Source organism: Marmota marmota, unplaced genomic scaffold, assembly GCF_001458135.2.
Source record: "Marmota marmota marmota unplaced genomic scaffold, marMar, whole genome shotgun sequence".
In the NCBI taxonomy this organism is placed as follows: Eukaryota; Metazoa; Chordata; class Mammalia; order Rodentia; family Sciuridae; genus Marmota; species Marmota marmota.
In genome coordinates, this window is record NW_026000057.1 from 18,562,869 (window position 1) to 18,579,697 (window position 16,829).

Genomic DNA, 16,829 nt, shown 5'->3' on the forward strand with positions numbered 1-16,829 from the left:
TGCTGGCAATGATTCCGGGAAACGCAGGACAACTCAAGGAATGTTAATGAAGTCCAAAAAGGCCCTAGGCCAAAGTCCACCTCAAAGAAATGTTAATGAACAGCCCCCAGCAAAAAGGTGCTGACTCAGAAGTCCTTCCTGACCAGATTACTTCTTTGGCCCACCTGTGTCCCACCCCTGGGTCCTTCCCACCTACATTCCATCACTGAAAGAACTATAAAAAGGGGAGACAACATCCCTTCCATGGATTCCACCTCTTGGGTCCCCTTCTTCCTCCAGGAGAAGTCTTTTCTGCTGTCCTTTAATAAACTTCTAATTTCTACTCTGACCTTGCCTCGGCGTGCTTCTTTGGTGTTATTCTTCAACATTGGGGAAGCAAGAACTCGTCACCGGTCAACAGCAGTAACAACATTATCGTTTTGTAAATTCGTTAAAAATATACTCAGGAGAGAGTAATGTAAAATACCTGAGAGAGATGTTAGAAGTTAAAGGGTCATGTGAATTTTCATTTGTGCATTCATTAGTTTCATGTGTAAACATTACAATAATGTATTTGTGTATATTCATATTAACTACTTGGTTTCCATATCTTTTATGAAGGGAAAGGATAAGAGAATGTGGCAAAGAAGATAAATTTCCTTCTTCTCATTCAGACAGATCAGAGGCAAATCACAGAATAAGTACTTAACTTTTTTTTTTTTTTTTTAACATGGGAGTGTTAATTAGTCTGTATGATCATTTGCTTGGTAAATTTCAGTTTTCCATGCTAAATTTCCATTTTCTGTGATATCTTATTTTAAGCCCTGTTTTCCCAGTATCCATGATCTGTTAAAAATTTTTTTAAAAATATTTTTATTTGATTTGTTTATGTGGTGTTGAGGATCAAACTCAGTGCCCCCTGCATGCGAGATAAGCACTCAACCACTGAGCCACAATCCCAGCCCGATCTGTTAAAATTTATGTTGTTTTTCTGGTAAAACATTTTCTAGATTTGATTCCTTCAGGAGGTCTGTCAAGTCAAAACTATATTCATAATAATACCAAAAATCATCTGCATTTTTTCTCTAATTCTCTAACAAATGCAGAAAGAAACACAGAATCTAGCATCTTCCATTAAAATTTTTTGGAAATTTGGAAAATGTAAAACAATGTGAATTTGCTATTTTTTTGAAAATGTGTATTTTAAAATATAAAGTATGATCTATGGTGACATGTAATTGTTTTATTATGGTTTTATTTTATACTTTTTTTTTTTTTTTTTTTTGGTGCTGAGGATCAATCCCTGGCCCTTGGCACATGCTAAGCATATGTTTGGTCATAGAGTTACACCTCTCAGATACTATGCATGTTCTTAAAATTTTACCAATTTTTAAAAATTCTTGCTTTAATTTCTAATATCTTAATACTGATAGAGATAGCCCAACAAACAAAACCTCTTCAGTTCTCAATAATATTTAAAGTTTTTAAGGAGTCCTGGATCTCAAGTATATGATGTCAATTTAAACTAAAACTCTCTCTTCATTAATTAGTTTTGTTGCAGTAAATTAAAAACATTAACAAATTTAGTGAAATCTTCTGTCATTCTAGTTCCACAAGATTGGGAATACATGACGGCTGTTTTTTGTTTTTCACCCTAGCGAAGACAGACACATATACTTTGTCTTTTCCAGGTCGATTGTTAATGTAATGGAATACAGAGACTCTAGAAAGTAATCCATAATTTATTTGTTGCTCGTGAGCTTTCTTTTTTGCTTTTATTTTTCTATACAGAGAAGAGACATAAGCAAGAATTATTTGAAGTCTTATAAGAAAGAAATATTTCCCAGAGGATTTTCTAATCAATATTGCACCTTTAAATGCATGAATTGGACTGAGGGGGAAAAAAAAGTGCATGTAATGTGTTAGGTGCAGGACAGGCTGAGTAAGCTGTCTGCAGGTCATGCCAAACCAAGTTAGCTGCAGGATGACCTGGCTTCTCTAACCCTCCGTCTGGTTCTTTATCACCTGTTTGCTTCAAGCCCAAACGTCCAAGCCCCCGCTCAAGGCTAAACACTCAATTCGCCACTCCAGGCCTAACACTTAACCCCCTTGTGTGCCAACAAGGCAGCTTGCAGACCCAGAGACCCCATTAGATTTGGGCTATAAAAACTCCCTCCTGCTGGGCCTCTCTCTCTTGCTTTCTCTGTCTCTCTCTTGCACGCACTTTCTCTCTCTCTCTTTTCTTTCTCTCTTTTCTCCTCTGTTGCACTGCTGCAATAAAGATCTCTTGGTTGCTCTGAGTGTTGTGGTCACTTTTCTTTCATAATGCACATTCCTATCTCAATCCTTTGGAAATTGGAATCTGTTCAAAAACAATGGTATACTGTGGTAAGATAATTGTACCTTTTATTATACATAGCATACAGACCATATAATGATAATGATTATACAATGATAAAATTTGGTTTCTTTCTGACTGGTAGATGCATATATTATTTACCCATAGAAGAGAGTTTATGGTGACATTTTTCTTCCTCTGAATTAAATTGTCATTGCTTTAGCAATTATATAACTGTCAATAGCAAGTGACAATTCTATGATGTTGTGATTTGGGAATCAAAGGTATTTTACTAGTTTTCATATTGCACAAAATCTTTCCTTGATGCTATTATCATTTGACTTTCCTGTCACCCTTAACATATATGCTTTATTGCAATAGAAAAGAAGGGGCTGGGGTTGTGGCTCAGTGGTCCTAGCACATATGAGGCACTGGATTCGATCCTCAGCACCACTTAAAAGTAAATAAATAAAATAAAGCTTAAAAAAAAGAATGCTTTACCTTTTTTTTTAAAAAAAAGAAATACTGAAGAAATTCCATTTTTAAACTTAAGGAGTAACAAGAATAGATGGACAACATTGCATTATCACCTTAAATAACTCAGCAGAGATAGATTTTTAGTGCATAAATGTTCCTATTGTTTGTACCTTATCTTTGAAGCTATAACATCTTCATATACACAATAAAATTATATCAATGAACTTCAAAAAGGTCTTTATGGTATGCTCAACTGAAATAAAACTTGCTTATGGATGGAGCCCTGTGTTTTATCCCCAATAAACACATATACTCATGACTTGCTTACTCTTTCATCCTTACTACAAAGTTTCTTGGAAAGAATTGTGCCATCCTTTTTTACAGGCACTAGTAATCCAGGAAGTGGGTTTTCTGAGTATTAGGTAAATTGGGTTAAACAATATTACCTAAAACCAATCTTTAAGTAAGTATATAAGATAAGACTTTCAGTGAATAAAATGTTTTAAATTCCTTTAATCCAGTGCTTATGCTATACAAAGCATTTATTATTCTTAGACTTAATAATACACATCCAAACTACTTGCTTATTAAATAAATATTAGGAAATATTTTGTTAAATTATATTTATTCTATTTGATTATAATAAATATATTATTGAATAAAATCAATAATTTGCATTTTAAAAATCTACTGAAATGACTGGCAGTAAGAATGATTTGAGCTTTAATCCAGTAGATTTAACGTTTCTTGGGAGCCAATATTGTCTTATATATGCTTAAATTTCCAAAGTTTTTAGAGAACATTTAATGGATAGTTTAAAATATTTGTTCACAAATGAGTGAGATATTTCTTCTCTTAACATTGCCTTTCAACATTCTTATAAGCTATAATGATGAGTAGAAAAGAACTGAAACCAGAACACAGAGAAATAGAGGACATTATTCCAACTTGAAGTGGTACATAATGCATTCTAAAATCGGGAAATTTTTTTTAGATTACTCTTAGTTAAGCTAGAATCTAAGGCTTATGTTAAAAAAAAGCTATCATATAATTATTAGCCTAAGATTATATAGCTTTAACACCAATGCATAAAATGAAATTATGCAAAGTATTGTCATTTTCACTATTATTGACCTTAAAGTGTCTGAAATTCTTCAGTTGATGTTCTCTGGGATACATGATTGCAGCATAATAAAGATGCAAACATAACCAAATCAAACAATTCTAGAATGATAATAAAATTGAATCTCAGAAAAATAGAATAATAACAAATAATATAATATATATAAATATTATGCAAAATACAAATATTAGATATTATTCTAATTTTCAAAAATGGTGATAGAAATTTACTTTTTAATATACACTGTCAAGATTCAATGATTCTTCAAACTCATCTGTCTCTCTGGTTACCATTATATGTAATTGTGATTACATTTAATCATTATTCTAACTGCAATGCCTTTCCAATAATTGTGGCAGAGTAAAGAATAATTTACATATGTCTATGAATCAAAATAAAAAATGTAGTTTTCTGGGATATATTTTTTAAAATCTTGTTTAAGGAACAATAATATATTATGACAATGATCACACATAAAATTTTTTAAAAAGTTAAATTTTCCCAGAGTCATTTCTTATGTTTCTTGAAATTATCTGAAAAGTATCTAAATAGATATTTTTCCCAAGCATTTATTGTGTCAAAGAAAATCATTAAGAGTGAGAGCATGATCAATTGATGGAGACTAATTACTGAGAATTTATATCTCCCAAACATACTAGAAAAAATGTTTCAATAAATTGGTTTCATACAATAAATTTCAGTGTGTTTTTACTCAATCTGAAGGCCTTGTTTACTTTTGAGAGTGGCTTGAAGAATATTACTAAATTGTTATTATGCACTAAGATTATTATAAAGTAATAATGTTCATGACATTTGTGATGCAAATTCAAAAAGTAATGACAATATTTGTTTCGCATACCTTAAGTTGATTCACCTATCACAGATTTGTAAGGAGAGTACCAATTGTATTTCAAGCATTGTGGTAGAGGATCTGGCTTAGGCTAAATTATTCATCCAGTTTTTCCCAACAATAAGCCATTAGAGCCATATCTGAGGGACTCAACCACAGACTCCTTAGATGTTATATCTTCTATTACAATGATGAAATGGAATGAATTTTTTAAATGCCCAGAGAAATATTTATTTGATCTCAAGAAGGAAGACAATTTATAGAAATATTTATTTGATCTCAAGAGGGAAAATAGTATATCAAAAGATATGTTGATACAGGTTTCAATAACAAATGAATTGTGAGCACTGAAATGTGAGATATCCAAGTGAAATAGAAGGATACCATGGAGTTACACTAGAACCTCTTTATTAAGTCAGTTTTAAAGGAATTTCAACAAAAGACCTAAGGAGCAACAAATATTACGCAGGGAAAATAGGTAGAATAGCTCATCATTGAGAACAGAAGTGGATGGCAACATTCCAGAATTATTTTAGTCTGATACTGGTTCTCACAGGAGCAGCAAATTTCATTTCCTTTAGAAGCTATAACTGGGGAAGAGGAAGTGTCTGTAGAGTGGATTGTGAAGACAGTTCATGCTGTTATTTAACAGGAGTGAAATTATGGCTCACAGACATTTATCTCCTAATAATTTAATTGAAGTACATGGACATACACATTCTTTCAGGATTTTTTACTAACTGGTTAAAAAAAAAAAACAATGGTCATTGTAAATGCTTGTGAACACCACTTATTAAGTGCTGACTATGTTTAAGGAACCAACAACTATTCTTATTTTTGAGATAAGAAGATTGTGACTTAAAAAGGCTGCCCACTTTTTCTATGTTCTGCAGTGGCAAAGACATTTGAATTGAGGTCCTGCAAGCTTGCAACCCATTTTCTTATATAATTTATTATATTCTCTTGCTAAGGCAATGAATTTTATAATTATTCTTATTCTCACTTAATCAAGGTTTATTATGCAAGTTATGTTAATTGCAGTTGTTGTGGTTCTTTGACTGAAATTTATACTCTTAAAATCATTTCAATATATTATAGTGTAATTTTCTGGCTACATACCAATATTATTCAAGGAGATACAAAGTGAAAAAACATAATGTTAGCAATTTTACACAAGATATTGAAATGTAATTAAATCAAATAATTAAATCAAAGCAAAAATAATATGTTAATTATCAAAATGAATGATAATCACCAAACATAATGAAAATCAAGCAAAACAGTTACAACCATATCATAAATAGTGGAATTTAATACCTTCTTCTCTCCATAATATGTTAGCTACTGCAGCATGTTAAAAAGAAAGAGAAAGAAAAATGAATAAAGATATTTTTGGTCACATGTTATATAAATAAACATTAAAAAGGACAAAGTTTCTAGGATAGAACATATAGGTAATAATAGTGACAGTAAATTTTACAAATTACTTTAAACTAACAAAACAACAATAACAAAAAGCTCCTAGTCCACTATTAATGTTCTCTGTGCATTCCTTTAAATAATCATTTTTTCTTTAGAATAAAGATTTTGCTAATATACAAAGACAGTTTCATGCATTATTGAAAAGAACATAATATTTTATTGAAATGCATTTTAGAACAAGCTTTGATCATTAAAAGTATTTAGTTGACAATTCAGTTGCTGATAGAAAAGTTTGTAATTTTTAAAATGCTAAATAATCATTATATGGAATATTCCTACCTAAATATTCCTGAAGAATAATAATTCTTGTAAATACAGAATTTGGAACACAGAATGTAGCTATAAGTATTCACAAATTTACACCACATCGAATGAAAATATGTCTAAAATATTTTTCTTATTCAATGCAGAGATAATGAGTTATCTCTAGACAAATAGGTTTATTAAATATTATAGCAGGATTATTCAGTAGAGAGTTAAACTATTCAAACAGAAATAAAAAATACTAATTGAAAATATTCTCAAGGAAATGTCATTTTTAAAAAAAATCAAAATAAAACAAAACCTATACTTTCAAAGTAAAACAATATAAATGAAAAAAAAGGGTCACAGTGGAAAAATTATCCACATCTAATTATTCCCTGAATATTCTGTCCATATTATTTATTTTTAACTAAACACATGATTGTATTCAGCAAAGCCAAGAAGGTTTCCAGTCTAGCACTCCTTAGTTGAAGCTTAAGGTCTAAGTCATGAAGTTTTCAGCACCTGCTGTATTTCCCTTAAAAAATAAATCATTAAATGTGAACATTTTTTGTGCTTTTTTTTCAGTGTTTCCAATTCCTTCATAATATTAATTAAAACATGCATAAATGATGTGCATATTCCTTCAGCATTCTTTGCAGTGTTGTTATTGTTGCATACCATGTGATTGAAAAAAATATGAAAACACTTCAAGCTTTCAGTTTTAAGATGAACAAGTTCTGGTGATCACATGGGTGGTGATGGATATATTGATTTCATTTGATCATGGTATTACACGTATATATATGTATCAATCATGTTGTATACTTTGAACATAAGGCTAGCTCCGATTGCCAATTAAATATATTGAAATAATAAAATAAAAGGTAGATCTTATTCTGAAGGAGAGACTATAGACCTGGGAGGGAACAGAATCATGGAAATAATTACAGATATATATTCTAGTAAATATAAATAGAACAGTCATCCCCAAGGCACAGAAGTTGGGTAGTGCAAGAATTGTTGCACCTTGGCCAGGATGCTCAAGCCAGGAAATGTTATCCAAGCTTTCAGGAGGTTGTGGGGGCATAAAGACATACAGATGGTATCTACACACAAGAAATATTATGTGCAAGGCATACCATGAGAGACATCATGACATATTCAGAGAATATCAAGTAATCTTGTATATTAGAGAGTAAAATCGATAGAAGATGAGGCTACAGAATTTGAGCACAATGAAAAGTAATTAAAATTTATTCTATAGTCTCAACAAAAATTGAACGAATATCCGTCTTGTGTTTTCACTTATAGATAAAGGTAAGTAGACAGGTTTCCTGATATTTCTACCCATTTACTTAGTAAGCATTGATTATCTAGCATGTGTTAGGCATTAATAATCAGTGCTAACAATCCATAGGTTAGGATGGACCTCCCTTTCGGTGCTGACAGAGCTTATTTCCTAGTTGTGGAGATAAAAGGTATTCAAATCATGACAGAAAAACTGAAAATTTTCCATATTAATGTGTTATAGAAAAGCAGAATACAAAAGCATGAATCATTTTGTTGTATAGGTTAGACATAGATGAAACTGTGGGGAACTTCCTTAATGATAAACTTTAAGATTGAAAGATGAGTGAGAACGTAATAAATGAAGATTGTAAGGATTAGATTTACAGATACAGGAAAAGACATGCACAAAATCCTAGTAGTATGACAAAACACAGTCATTTTAAAATATTAAGGACAGCTGGGAGCTCGGTGCAGGCCTGTATTCCCAGCGGCTCAGGAGGCTGAGGCAAGAGGATTGTGAGTTCAACGCTGGACTCAGCAAAAGTGAGGTGTTAAGCAATTCAGTGAGACCCTGTCTCTAAATAAAATACAAAATAGGGCTTAGTGGTTGACTCTTCCTGAGTTCAATTCCTGGTACCCCCCCTTCCCAACAAAAAATAATAATTAAGAACATTAGGGCTCAGAGAGATTTTTAGTATAGACAATCATTTATAAGAAAATACCAAATATAGAGAGCTTGTGATACTAATATCAGATAAGGTAAAATTCAAGGCACTGCACATTAAATTCAAAATTACATAATCTAAAAGCATGTTATTAAAATATATGGTAAAAACTCTAAGGACTAGATATGAAATTGACAAATCACAGCATGACTCCTTATCACATCACTGTTAGTATTTGAACAAAAAAGAGAATGAAAGACAAACATTTTATAATTATTAAGATAGAATTATCAGGTTTATAATAAATGTTTATGACACAAAAAGTGTATTCAATTTTTCCTGGAAATTTTTAAGTGTGGCCACAAAGTAAACTACAAAATCAAAGTACCTCTTTATTCTATAGGTATATTCCAATAATCAGTAATTGTTTAGGTAATTTCAGACAACAAGAAAGAAAATACACATGTTAAATTCATTAATAAGTTGAATATTTTAAATAATAAATACAACCACACTTTATATAAAACATAACAAAAAGGAGAACTCAAGATGCTGACCCAAAGGGTTTCAGATAAAGGATAATGCATAGACTTAGTTTGTTTATGAAGCAAAATAGATGGTGGGGGGTGGGGGTGGAGAATGAGAAGAAACAGAAGGAGGATTAGGAGAGAGGGAAGGAGAGAGAAAGAAAGAACTATAGTTATGATTATTTAAAAATAATTCAGAATTTTTTTACTAGTAAGTTTGTTAAATCAGGATATCATAAAAAACTTCAAGGAAATGGAAGTTCCCAAGCACAATATAAAGAAGAAAAGTGAATAAAATTAACCATAGTAAGGATTAAAATATTTTAAAAAATAATTTCCTTATGAAATTCTCTGAAAGTCTCAATTTTTGTCATAAATATTTATTTATTTTTGAAAATCTTATAACTCCGATTACATTTAATATTATTAGAATATAATTCAAGATAAAAACATTGATATTAATTTTTTAAAGTTCACAAAATAGATGCTAATACCTGATAATAGTAGAAGAGGAAAAGGAACTATAAGACAATGTTACAATGACCAAAATTGTAAATAAAATTAAGGCAGAATTTTTCAAGATATTAACAAGTTTCAGAAATGTTTCTGAAATAAAAGAAAATAATTTCGTAGAAACATAATTAAGAAATCAATTCAACCTGTCATATTAGAATGGAAAATGAGAATCATCAATATAATTTGAATAAACAAAAATGTCATCTGATAAAGTGTGTTGAATGTTACTAAGTACAATATAGACACTCTTAGTAAACTAATAAGTTGGGACTAGAAGCCTAATTAATTCAATAAAACAATAATAAATAACCAAAATGATAAATGGAGAATCAAAATAATAGATTTGAATAACTACTTAAATTAATTTTAATGAAGTCAACAAATAATTAAAGCAAGAAACAAATATATAATAAGTGTCAATTAGAGGATAACATAACCTAATTTTGACGATAAAATAAGTCACAGAAATTTAAAGTCCTGAAAAGTTAGTAAGATAGGTCAGATAGGTAGCAAGATACAAGATAAATATCCAGTTTTATGATCTTATTTTGTAATAAGAAGATGTATTTTATATTTTTTTACAATGGCTTAAAAAATAATACAAAGTATGATGTTCTTTGATGGTCTAGTAAAATTTAAAAAGTATAACAAACCAAGTAAAATATTTACTAAAAATATACTAGATAGATAAATTATTCATAAAGAAAAATATTATATAGATAAAATTTATTCAGATCTGATATAATTTAAAAATTGTATGTGTGTGGAACATGAGCCATGGATCAGGGGCAGAGTGCCTACCCACTATGCACAAGTTCTTGGAATTAGTCCCCAGCACCACACAAAAAATTCACACATATTGTTATTGTCTTTTTACAACATATTCTATTTTACTGCACAAAATTTAAAAACAAAGTTGAATTGATTTGTCCTGGCATAATAATGAAGCCTTTTTCTTATATGTCTTCATTATTTTTCTGATTTTCATATAAAGTATATGTAACAAGGATATTTCTGATACAATATATACATATAATATTGCATTCTGTTCATTCATTTTAAGATGTCTAATCTAGTGTTCAAACAAAATTTTAATAAATGTTCCACAATATGGATTTCAGCTTTTAAAAATGCCTTATTTCTTAATTATCAATCCAAACCTAGTACCTAGATCAGAGACTACTACAAGTAATAGGGCACAATAAATAGTGTTGACTTCTAACTTATACATGTATGTGTTGTATGTATGAATTTATATGGCTGTGTATTTACTATGATGTTCACTCTTATATTTAGGAATTTCCATTATTATACATTTCCCCAAGAGGTATGAGAAGATTTAAAGTTTTAAACATATGTTCCTAAATTAAATTCCAAAATTTCCCCAAAGCACTACACTAAGAGCCTGTGAAATCATTTATCTTGCCACATTTGAGGTGGACTATTATTGTGTAAGTGTGTGTGTGCATGAAAGTTTGCACAAGCTTAGTAAATAGGAATATAAATTATAATATTTTAAAATTAAATTGATTATAAGGAATATTAAATATGATTGCAAATATTTAAAAATCCACTCATGTCTTAACTCATTATTTCTATAATAGTATTGCTATTTATTTCAAAATTTTAACACTTGCTTAAATATAAAAAGAATGGCTCTTTCATCATATTAACATATACTTCATACAATATAAATAACTACTAATAATAAATGCAGTTTTGGTCATGCTATTCATTAGCTTAAAAACACATATATGTATACATCCTCAAAATCCTTAGTATATCCATATGGAATTTGATGAAATGCCTTTCACCATATACACTCACATATCAAACATCAAGTCTTTATGAATCTCTTACCAGAACTTTTCACCTAGTTTTTCCTCCAAGTCGTAGTATTTTATTTATAGTTCGCCTGTCCAGAACCAAGAGTTTGAAATTACTTTCTCTTCACGTTTAGAAGCCTGAGAAACACCTAACTTACTCCTTAATATACAATAAGAATTATCTGTTCTACTCTCTTTTATTCATAATTGGACTATAAAAACTTCAAAGTTATAGACTTCATAATTCAATAATCATTTAACACATAACTGGAATGTAAAAATTCTTTTTGAAAATAGCATACACCTTCTAATGAAAATATGGTTCAGTGGAACAGATGCCTGATTGCAGTTACTGATCTTTATTATGAATGCTTTTCAATAAAATTCTTTATTTTATATATTAGGACCTTATGATCATATTAAAAGTGATAGATCTACCATTAAATATGCTATCTATATGGAGATACATTTGGAGACTGTATGATATTATATATGTAACAGCAATAAAATAGTCAACCACATAACAGCATGCTACAGTACTGAACAGCTATTTTCCTTGGCTACTCATTTGTAAGGTGCCTGACTTTTCAATTACATGGGCTTTTTGCTTGTCCTTCTCCTTGCCTGAAAGCTTAAGCTTTTTACCACTGGGAGATATTTTTTGATAAAGTGCATTTATGTAAGCATAACATTTAAGCTAGATGTCTTATTGACTGCTTCCCTGTTGGATTTAAGAAAATGACTTAACTTCAGCAGACAAATGAAAGAAGGCAATGTTAAAAGAAAATGCAGATACAAATTTAATGTATCTGAAAAAATGTATGGTTAGTGTTATGGTAGTTGAAATTTTTTTTGACTGTACATATGGAGAATGAAATGAGACATCTAACCATGCTATTTTTAGGCTGGAAACTGTATTAGATATGTCAAGAGCATTGCCTGCCATATGCCTAATTCAAAGCCACTTCTAAATGAACCTGTCACTCTTTTAGCACTGATTGAAGATGATTCTCCCTGTGACTACACAGAGTCTAAATCTAGTGTCTAACAATAGCTACTTAGGCCAAAGTGCCTAGCATACATTAGGGGATATGATCAGAAACTGGTCAGTAAAGTATGGTCTTAATTCCCACAAAGATAATCAGATTCTTTTGGCAGGTAGTTAGAATCAATTATGCTGGAAAAGGTAGAGTAGAAAGAGCAGGAATTGTAAGAATGCACAGCAAAAAGGCACCATGAGGCACAATCAGGGTCATGATAACTTGTGATCATTCAGAGTAAGGCTCACAAAGACATGAAAGAGAACAGTCTATGCAAACCGTGAGAAAAGCAAGTGAGTCAGTGAAATAATTCAGGTTTCTGGGTTCTGAATGCGGATACATACCTTATTGTTTCACATTGTCAAAGTTCCCATAAGTTTCAAAGTCACCATTGGTTTAAACATAGAATGAGTTTACTTCTGATAATCGAATGAGTCTAACTATATCCATGATAAGGTAAAAACCGTGGCTATGTCAGAAGATTAAAGCAACCACACAAAACAGACAACATCCATCTTTCCTTCCAATGGCAAGCAACTGAGCACACCATGTACAGTGATTAAATCATGTCTAGCAAATTACCTCAAACTTGATGGCATAAAACAGTGGGAGTGGCTTGACTGAGAGGACTGTGGCTTCAGGTGGGGGTATTTCATTAGGCTACACTCATCTAAATTCTTGAGTTGGGGTGGAAGATCCACTTCTAAGGTGGTTCATTTATATGGTTGGCAATCATTTGGTGATGGCTGCTAGTGGGAGACCTTGGTCTTCAGAGTCCTCAGATCCTAGCATTGGGCTTCCCTCAAATGAGTGATTGACAAAACAAGGGAAAGGCCTTTATGACTTGGCTTTTGAAATCATTTCCCTTCATTTCCTTCCTGCTTTCCAAATGACAGATACTTTTTCTATTTCATTTTGGAAAACTGGGGAAAGGGGTGTATGTGACAGGAATGAGGATGGATCCCACAAGGTCCGAGGTAAGAGACAACGGCACCTGAGAAAACGTAATTTCAAGAAAACTTTTCTAGCTAACAACCTCTTAGCCAGATGCCAACACCTAAACTTCTCTTTACATGGACATTCTACACTTGAAATTTTTAGGAAGTTGTTTGTCTTTTAAAAATCTTCATACAAATGATTGTTTAAGGGTTTCATATGATGAACAATAAACAGTGACATTAGTAAACTATCGGGCAGATAAATATGGCAGAATAAATAGCTGCAGATAAATAGGGCAAAAATGTCGCCTTCTACCTTGTTTGTGTAAGCTATAATTGAACATAGATGGCAAACTTAGTTCCTCTTTTGTTTTGACTTCCACAGGCATACTGAAGAATTAAAAAAGGAAATGATTATAAAATAACTTCACTCCTTGGGATATAAACAGTCTCTCAATAGATATTGGTGTGTGTTCTCTCTCTCTCTCTCTATATATATATATATCTCGTAAACAGAACTCAACATGAGCAAATGCGTAAAATTTAATTAATAAAATGCATGACAAAGAGAACACTACATAAAATTATAACTTGACACATCATTAAGGCTATAAAAGAATTCTCCTTAATATGATTCAAGAGAACAGAATTATTATAAATATTTAGTTAATAATTAGCATATGTTGACTTTGGAAGAAATTTGGGAAGATATATTTTCAACCTTTCTTTAATTCTGTTACAACACACTATATAATTTTTTTATAAAAGGACATTATTTATACTTTTATTACTCCTCACTTTTATTTTCTATTTAACATGTATGTAAATGCATATTTAATATATTCATCTTACATATGTAATTTTAACTTATAAACAATTATATGTAGTATAAATTAAATGACTATACTATCTTCGAAGGAAATGGAATACTTTAAAACATTTGTCCTTAAGATAAATAAGGATTGTTAGATATTTTGTATTAGAAATTACTATTTACAAATTATAATTTAAAAGCTCAAATTAACTATCCTGATATTTAGGCATTTTAGTAAACACACAGCTTATAATTCTGTCAAATTTTGGGGTTTTGTTTAAAGATAAAAAACAGATTAGAGTAACAGCATCATAAGGGTATCAGACACATGAATAGGATAATCAATGAAATTCAGTTTCTGAAATATATAGCAGCTATAAAAATATGTATATATAAAATATATATATATATATGATTTATACCAGCCACGAGATTATATACATTTACATATGTACGTATGTGTATATATATGACATCATATTGCTTGAAAAGGTGTCCATGTAGAACATGACATAATTTTTCATAAAACAAGCTTGTTACAAGGTAACAAGAATAAAATTCACCCTAGAGAAATTTCTAAAGAAAATTTGTTACATAAACCATAACAGACAAATGAACTCACATGAAGACTTCATGAGCATTGCATGAGTTAAAAATGACAAAATATTTATAATGGTGCCTGGCATATACACTATATACTGCATGCACATATAAATACATGTGCACACACATATAAATACGTTGTACACACAATATATATTTGTGTATATACATGTGAATATATATTTTAAAACAAAAAGATTTTACTAAATATATAGAGAAACATCTTTGAAGAGCAGAATTTTATGCTGTGATTGAAATATGAAGCAACTTGCATTCTTATATCCTATTATTTGAAGATGAAAATTAATGTAATTTTAATATGCACATTGTTGATGAAGAGATCCTTAAGATGTTCCTCAGACATTATTTCTTAATTATAATAGATCAATGGCAATTCTACAGCAAACTCTAATTTGTGTTTCCTTATGATTGTTTCAAGTGCTCCCTTGAGTTGATTAAAGTAAAGTCCATATTCTTTTGATTTGCTTTTAAGACAAAATAAACACCACACTTGGAACTCCGTTATAAGCAAAATGTAAAACTTAACATCTCAGCCTGCTAAAAGCTTATCATATACTAAGAAGGCCATATGTAGTTGGATCAAAGGGATGACTAACTATAGAACTGAAGCTTTCTTCCCCAAGGAACCTTAGTTCATATAGAATTTTATGACATTTAATCCAGATATTTGTTAGGCAGTAAGAATTTTGATGTAAAAATATTAATTGGATAATTAAAAGTAGTAATCTCTTTCAAAAAGGATTTTAATTTCATCATGGCAGAACTAGTGGCATTTTGAAGGTCCCAGTTGGATGAGTTCATTTTAAGAATGTCTGTCCAATTTGTTCATGGAGTCATTTGTTTATTGTTGAAGCATTGTTTCACATCAGCCAATTCAACATTAGCCTGAATCTCTTTCTTAAACTTTTCTCCTTGGAATTTTTTTATTTCTTAATTTTAAAGTCGTACTTACTCAAGAAACATTAGTTTTCTTGCTTTGCTTGCATTAGTGAAAAGGAAGGGACAGGTTCTGCTTAATGTGACATAACATGATCTAGATGGCTAATCCTAAATTTGCATTGTGAAATTGTTTCTAATATTTTTTTCTCTAAATTTCGGGATGGGTATGTTTCTAGCTATTAGAATTTGCTTTCCTTTATAAAAGAGATCATATGAGTTACATGAAACTCATGGTTTTTAATATTATAAATTAAGAATGAGTTACATAACATTTTTAAAAGATGAACACAATATCTTTATTTATTTTTTATGTGATACTGAGGATGGAACCCAGTACTGCACAAGTGTGAGGCAAGCACTCTAATGCTGAGCTATAACCCAGACTCTACATAAGATATTTAAAGACAGAGGAATATATATGAAACTGGAAAAATGTTTCATCACCCCCAGGTTTTTTGATTTGTTTTTCCTGTCATAATTAACAATGCTTCTTACATTGCTACATTAAATTCTCTAGTCATTATGCTATAATATTATAAAACTCTCTTGGGAGCCTAAAGCCTTCTCTGTTGCAGTATTGTCATTAATGGTGATGAGTATCTGTAAATAAGTTTGAGAACCACTATTTTTTCTCATGAGGTTAAGTGAGATTTTAGAGCATGGCGGAATGACATTGTATTCGTCTGATTTTTGCTGCTTGAACAGAAAACAGCACACTAGGCAATAAAGATTTCTCACATTTGGGCAATTAAGGAGTCCAAGGTACCAGAATCTGGTGCAGTCCCTCTTGTTATATCATAACAGGGAGAAGGGTATCACATGGTCAGGGGGCAAGAGAAGTCCAATGAAGCCTAACTCACCTTTATAACAACTCCCTCCCAGGATAACTAACCCACTTCCTTGTTAGCATCTTAATTCATTGCCAACTTTAAAAGGCTCCAGTTCTCAATACCATTATTCTGTGTTCTGGAAAACCTGGTCCCAATACAGAATAACTGGTTACAAGGTATTGTGAGACCAAAATAATAATTTAAAAAAAAGGCAGATAGAACCAAGATTGCATGGAGCACAATTTATTGGGGAACTTACTGACAGCAGTGTGCTCCTGAGTGGAAGCAAGATGGAGTAGATGCATGCTATTGGGGGCTGAATTAT

General features: G+C 30.9%; 1 protein-coding gene across 4 annotated transcripts in view; it reads right to left on the bottom strand.

The window, feature by feature from the left end:
- Positions 1–16,829, bottom strand: part of Fstl5 (follistatin like 5) — a 762,470-nt gene that overhangs the window by 117,521 nt on the left and 628,120 nt on the right. For 2 of the 4 annotated variants that reach the window (XM_048813584.1, XM_015484367.2), the window contains exon 11: positions 6,085–6,111. The exons of the other annotated variants lie outside the window; for them this stretch is intronic. In XM_048813584.1, coding sequence (XP_048669541.1) covers positions 6,085–6,111 — 27 coding nt within the window. The remainder of the gene's footprint in view (positions 1–6,084; positions 6,112–16,829) is intronic. 4 annotated transcript variants of the gene reach the window in all.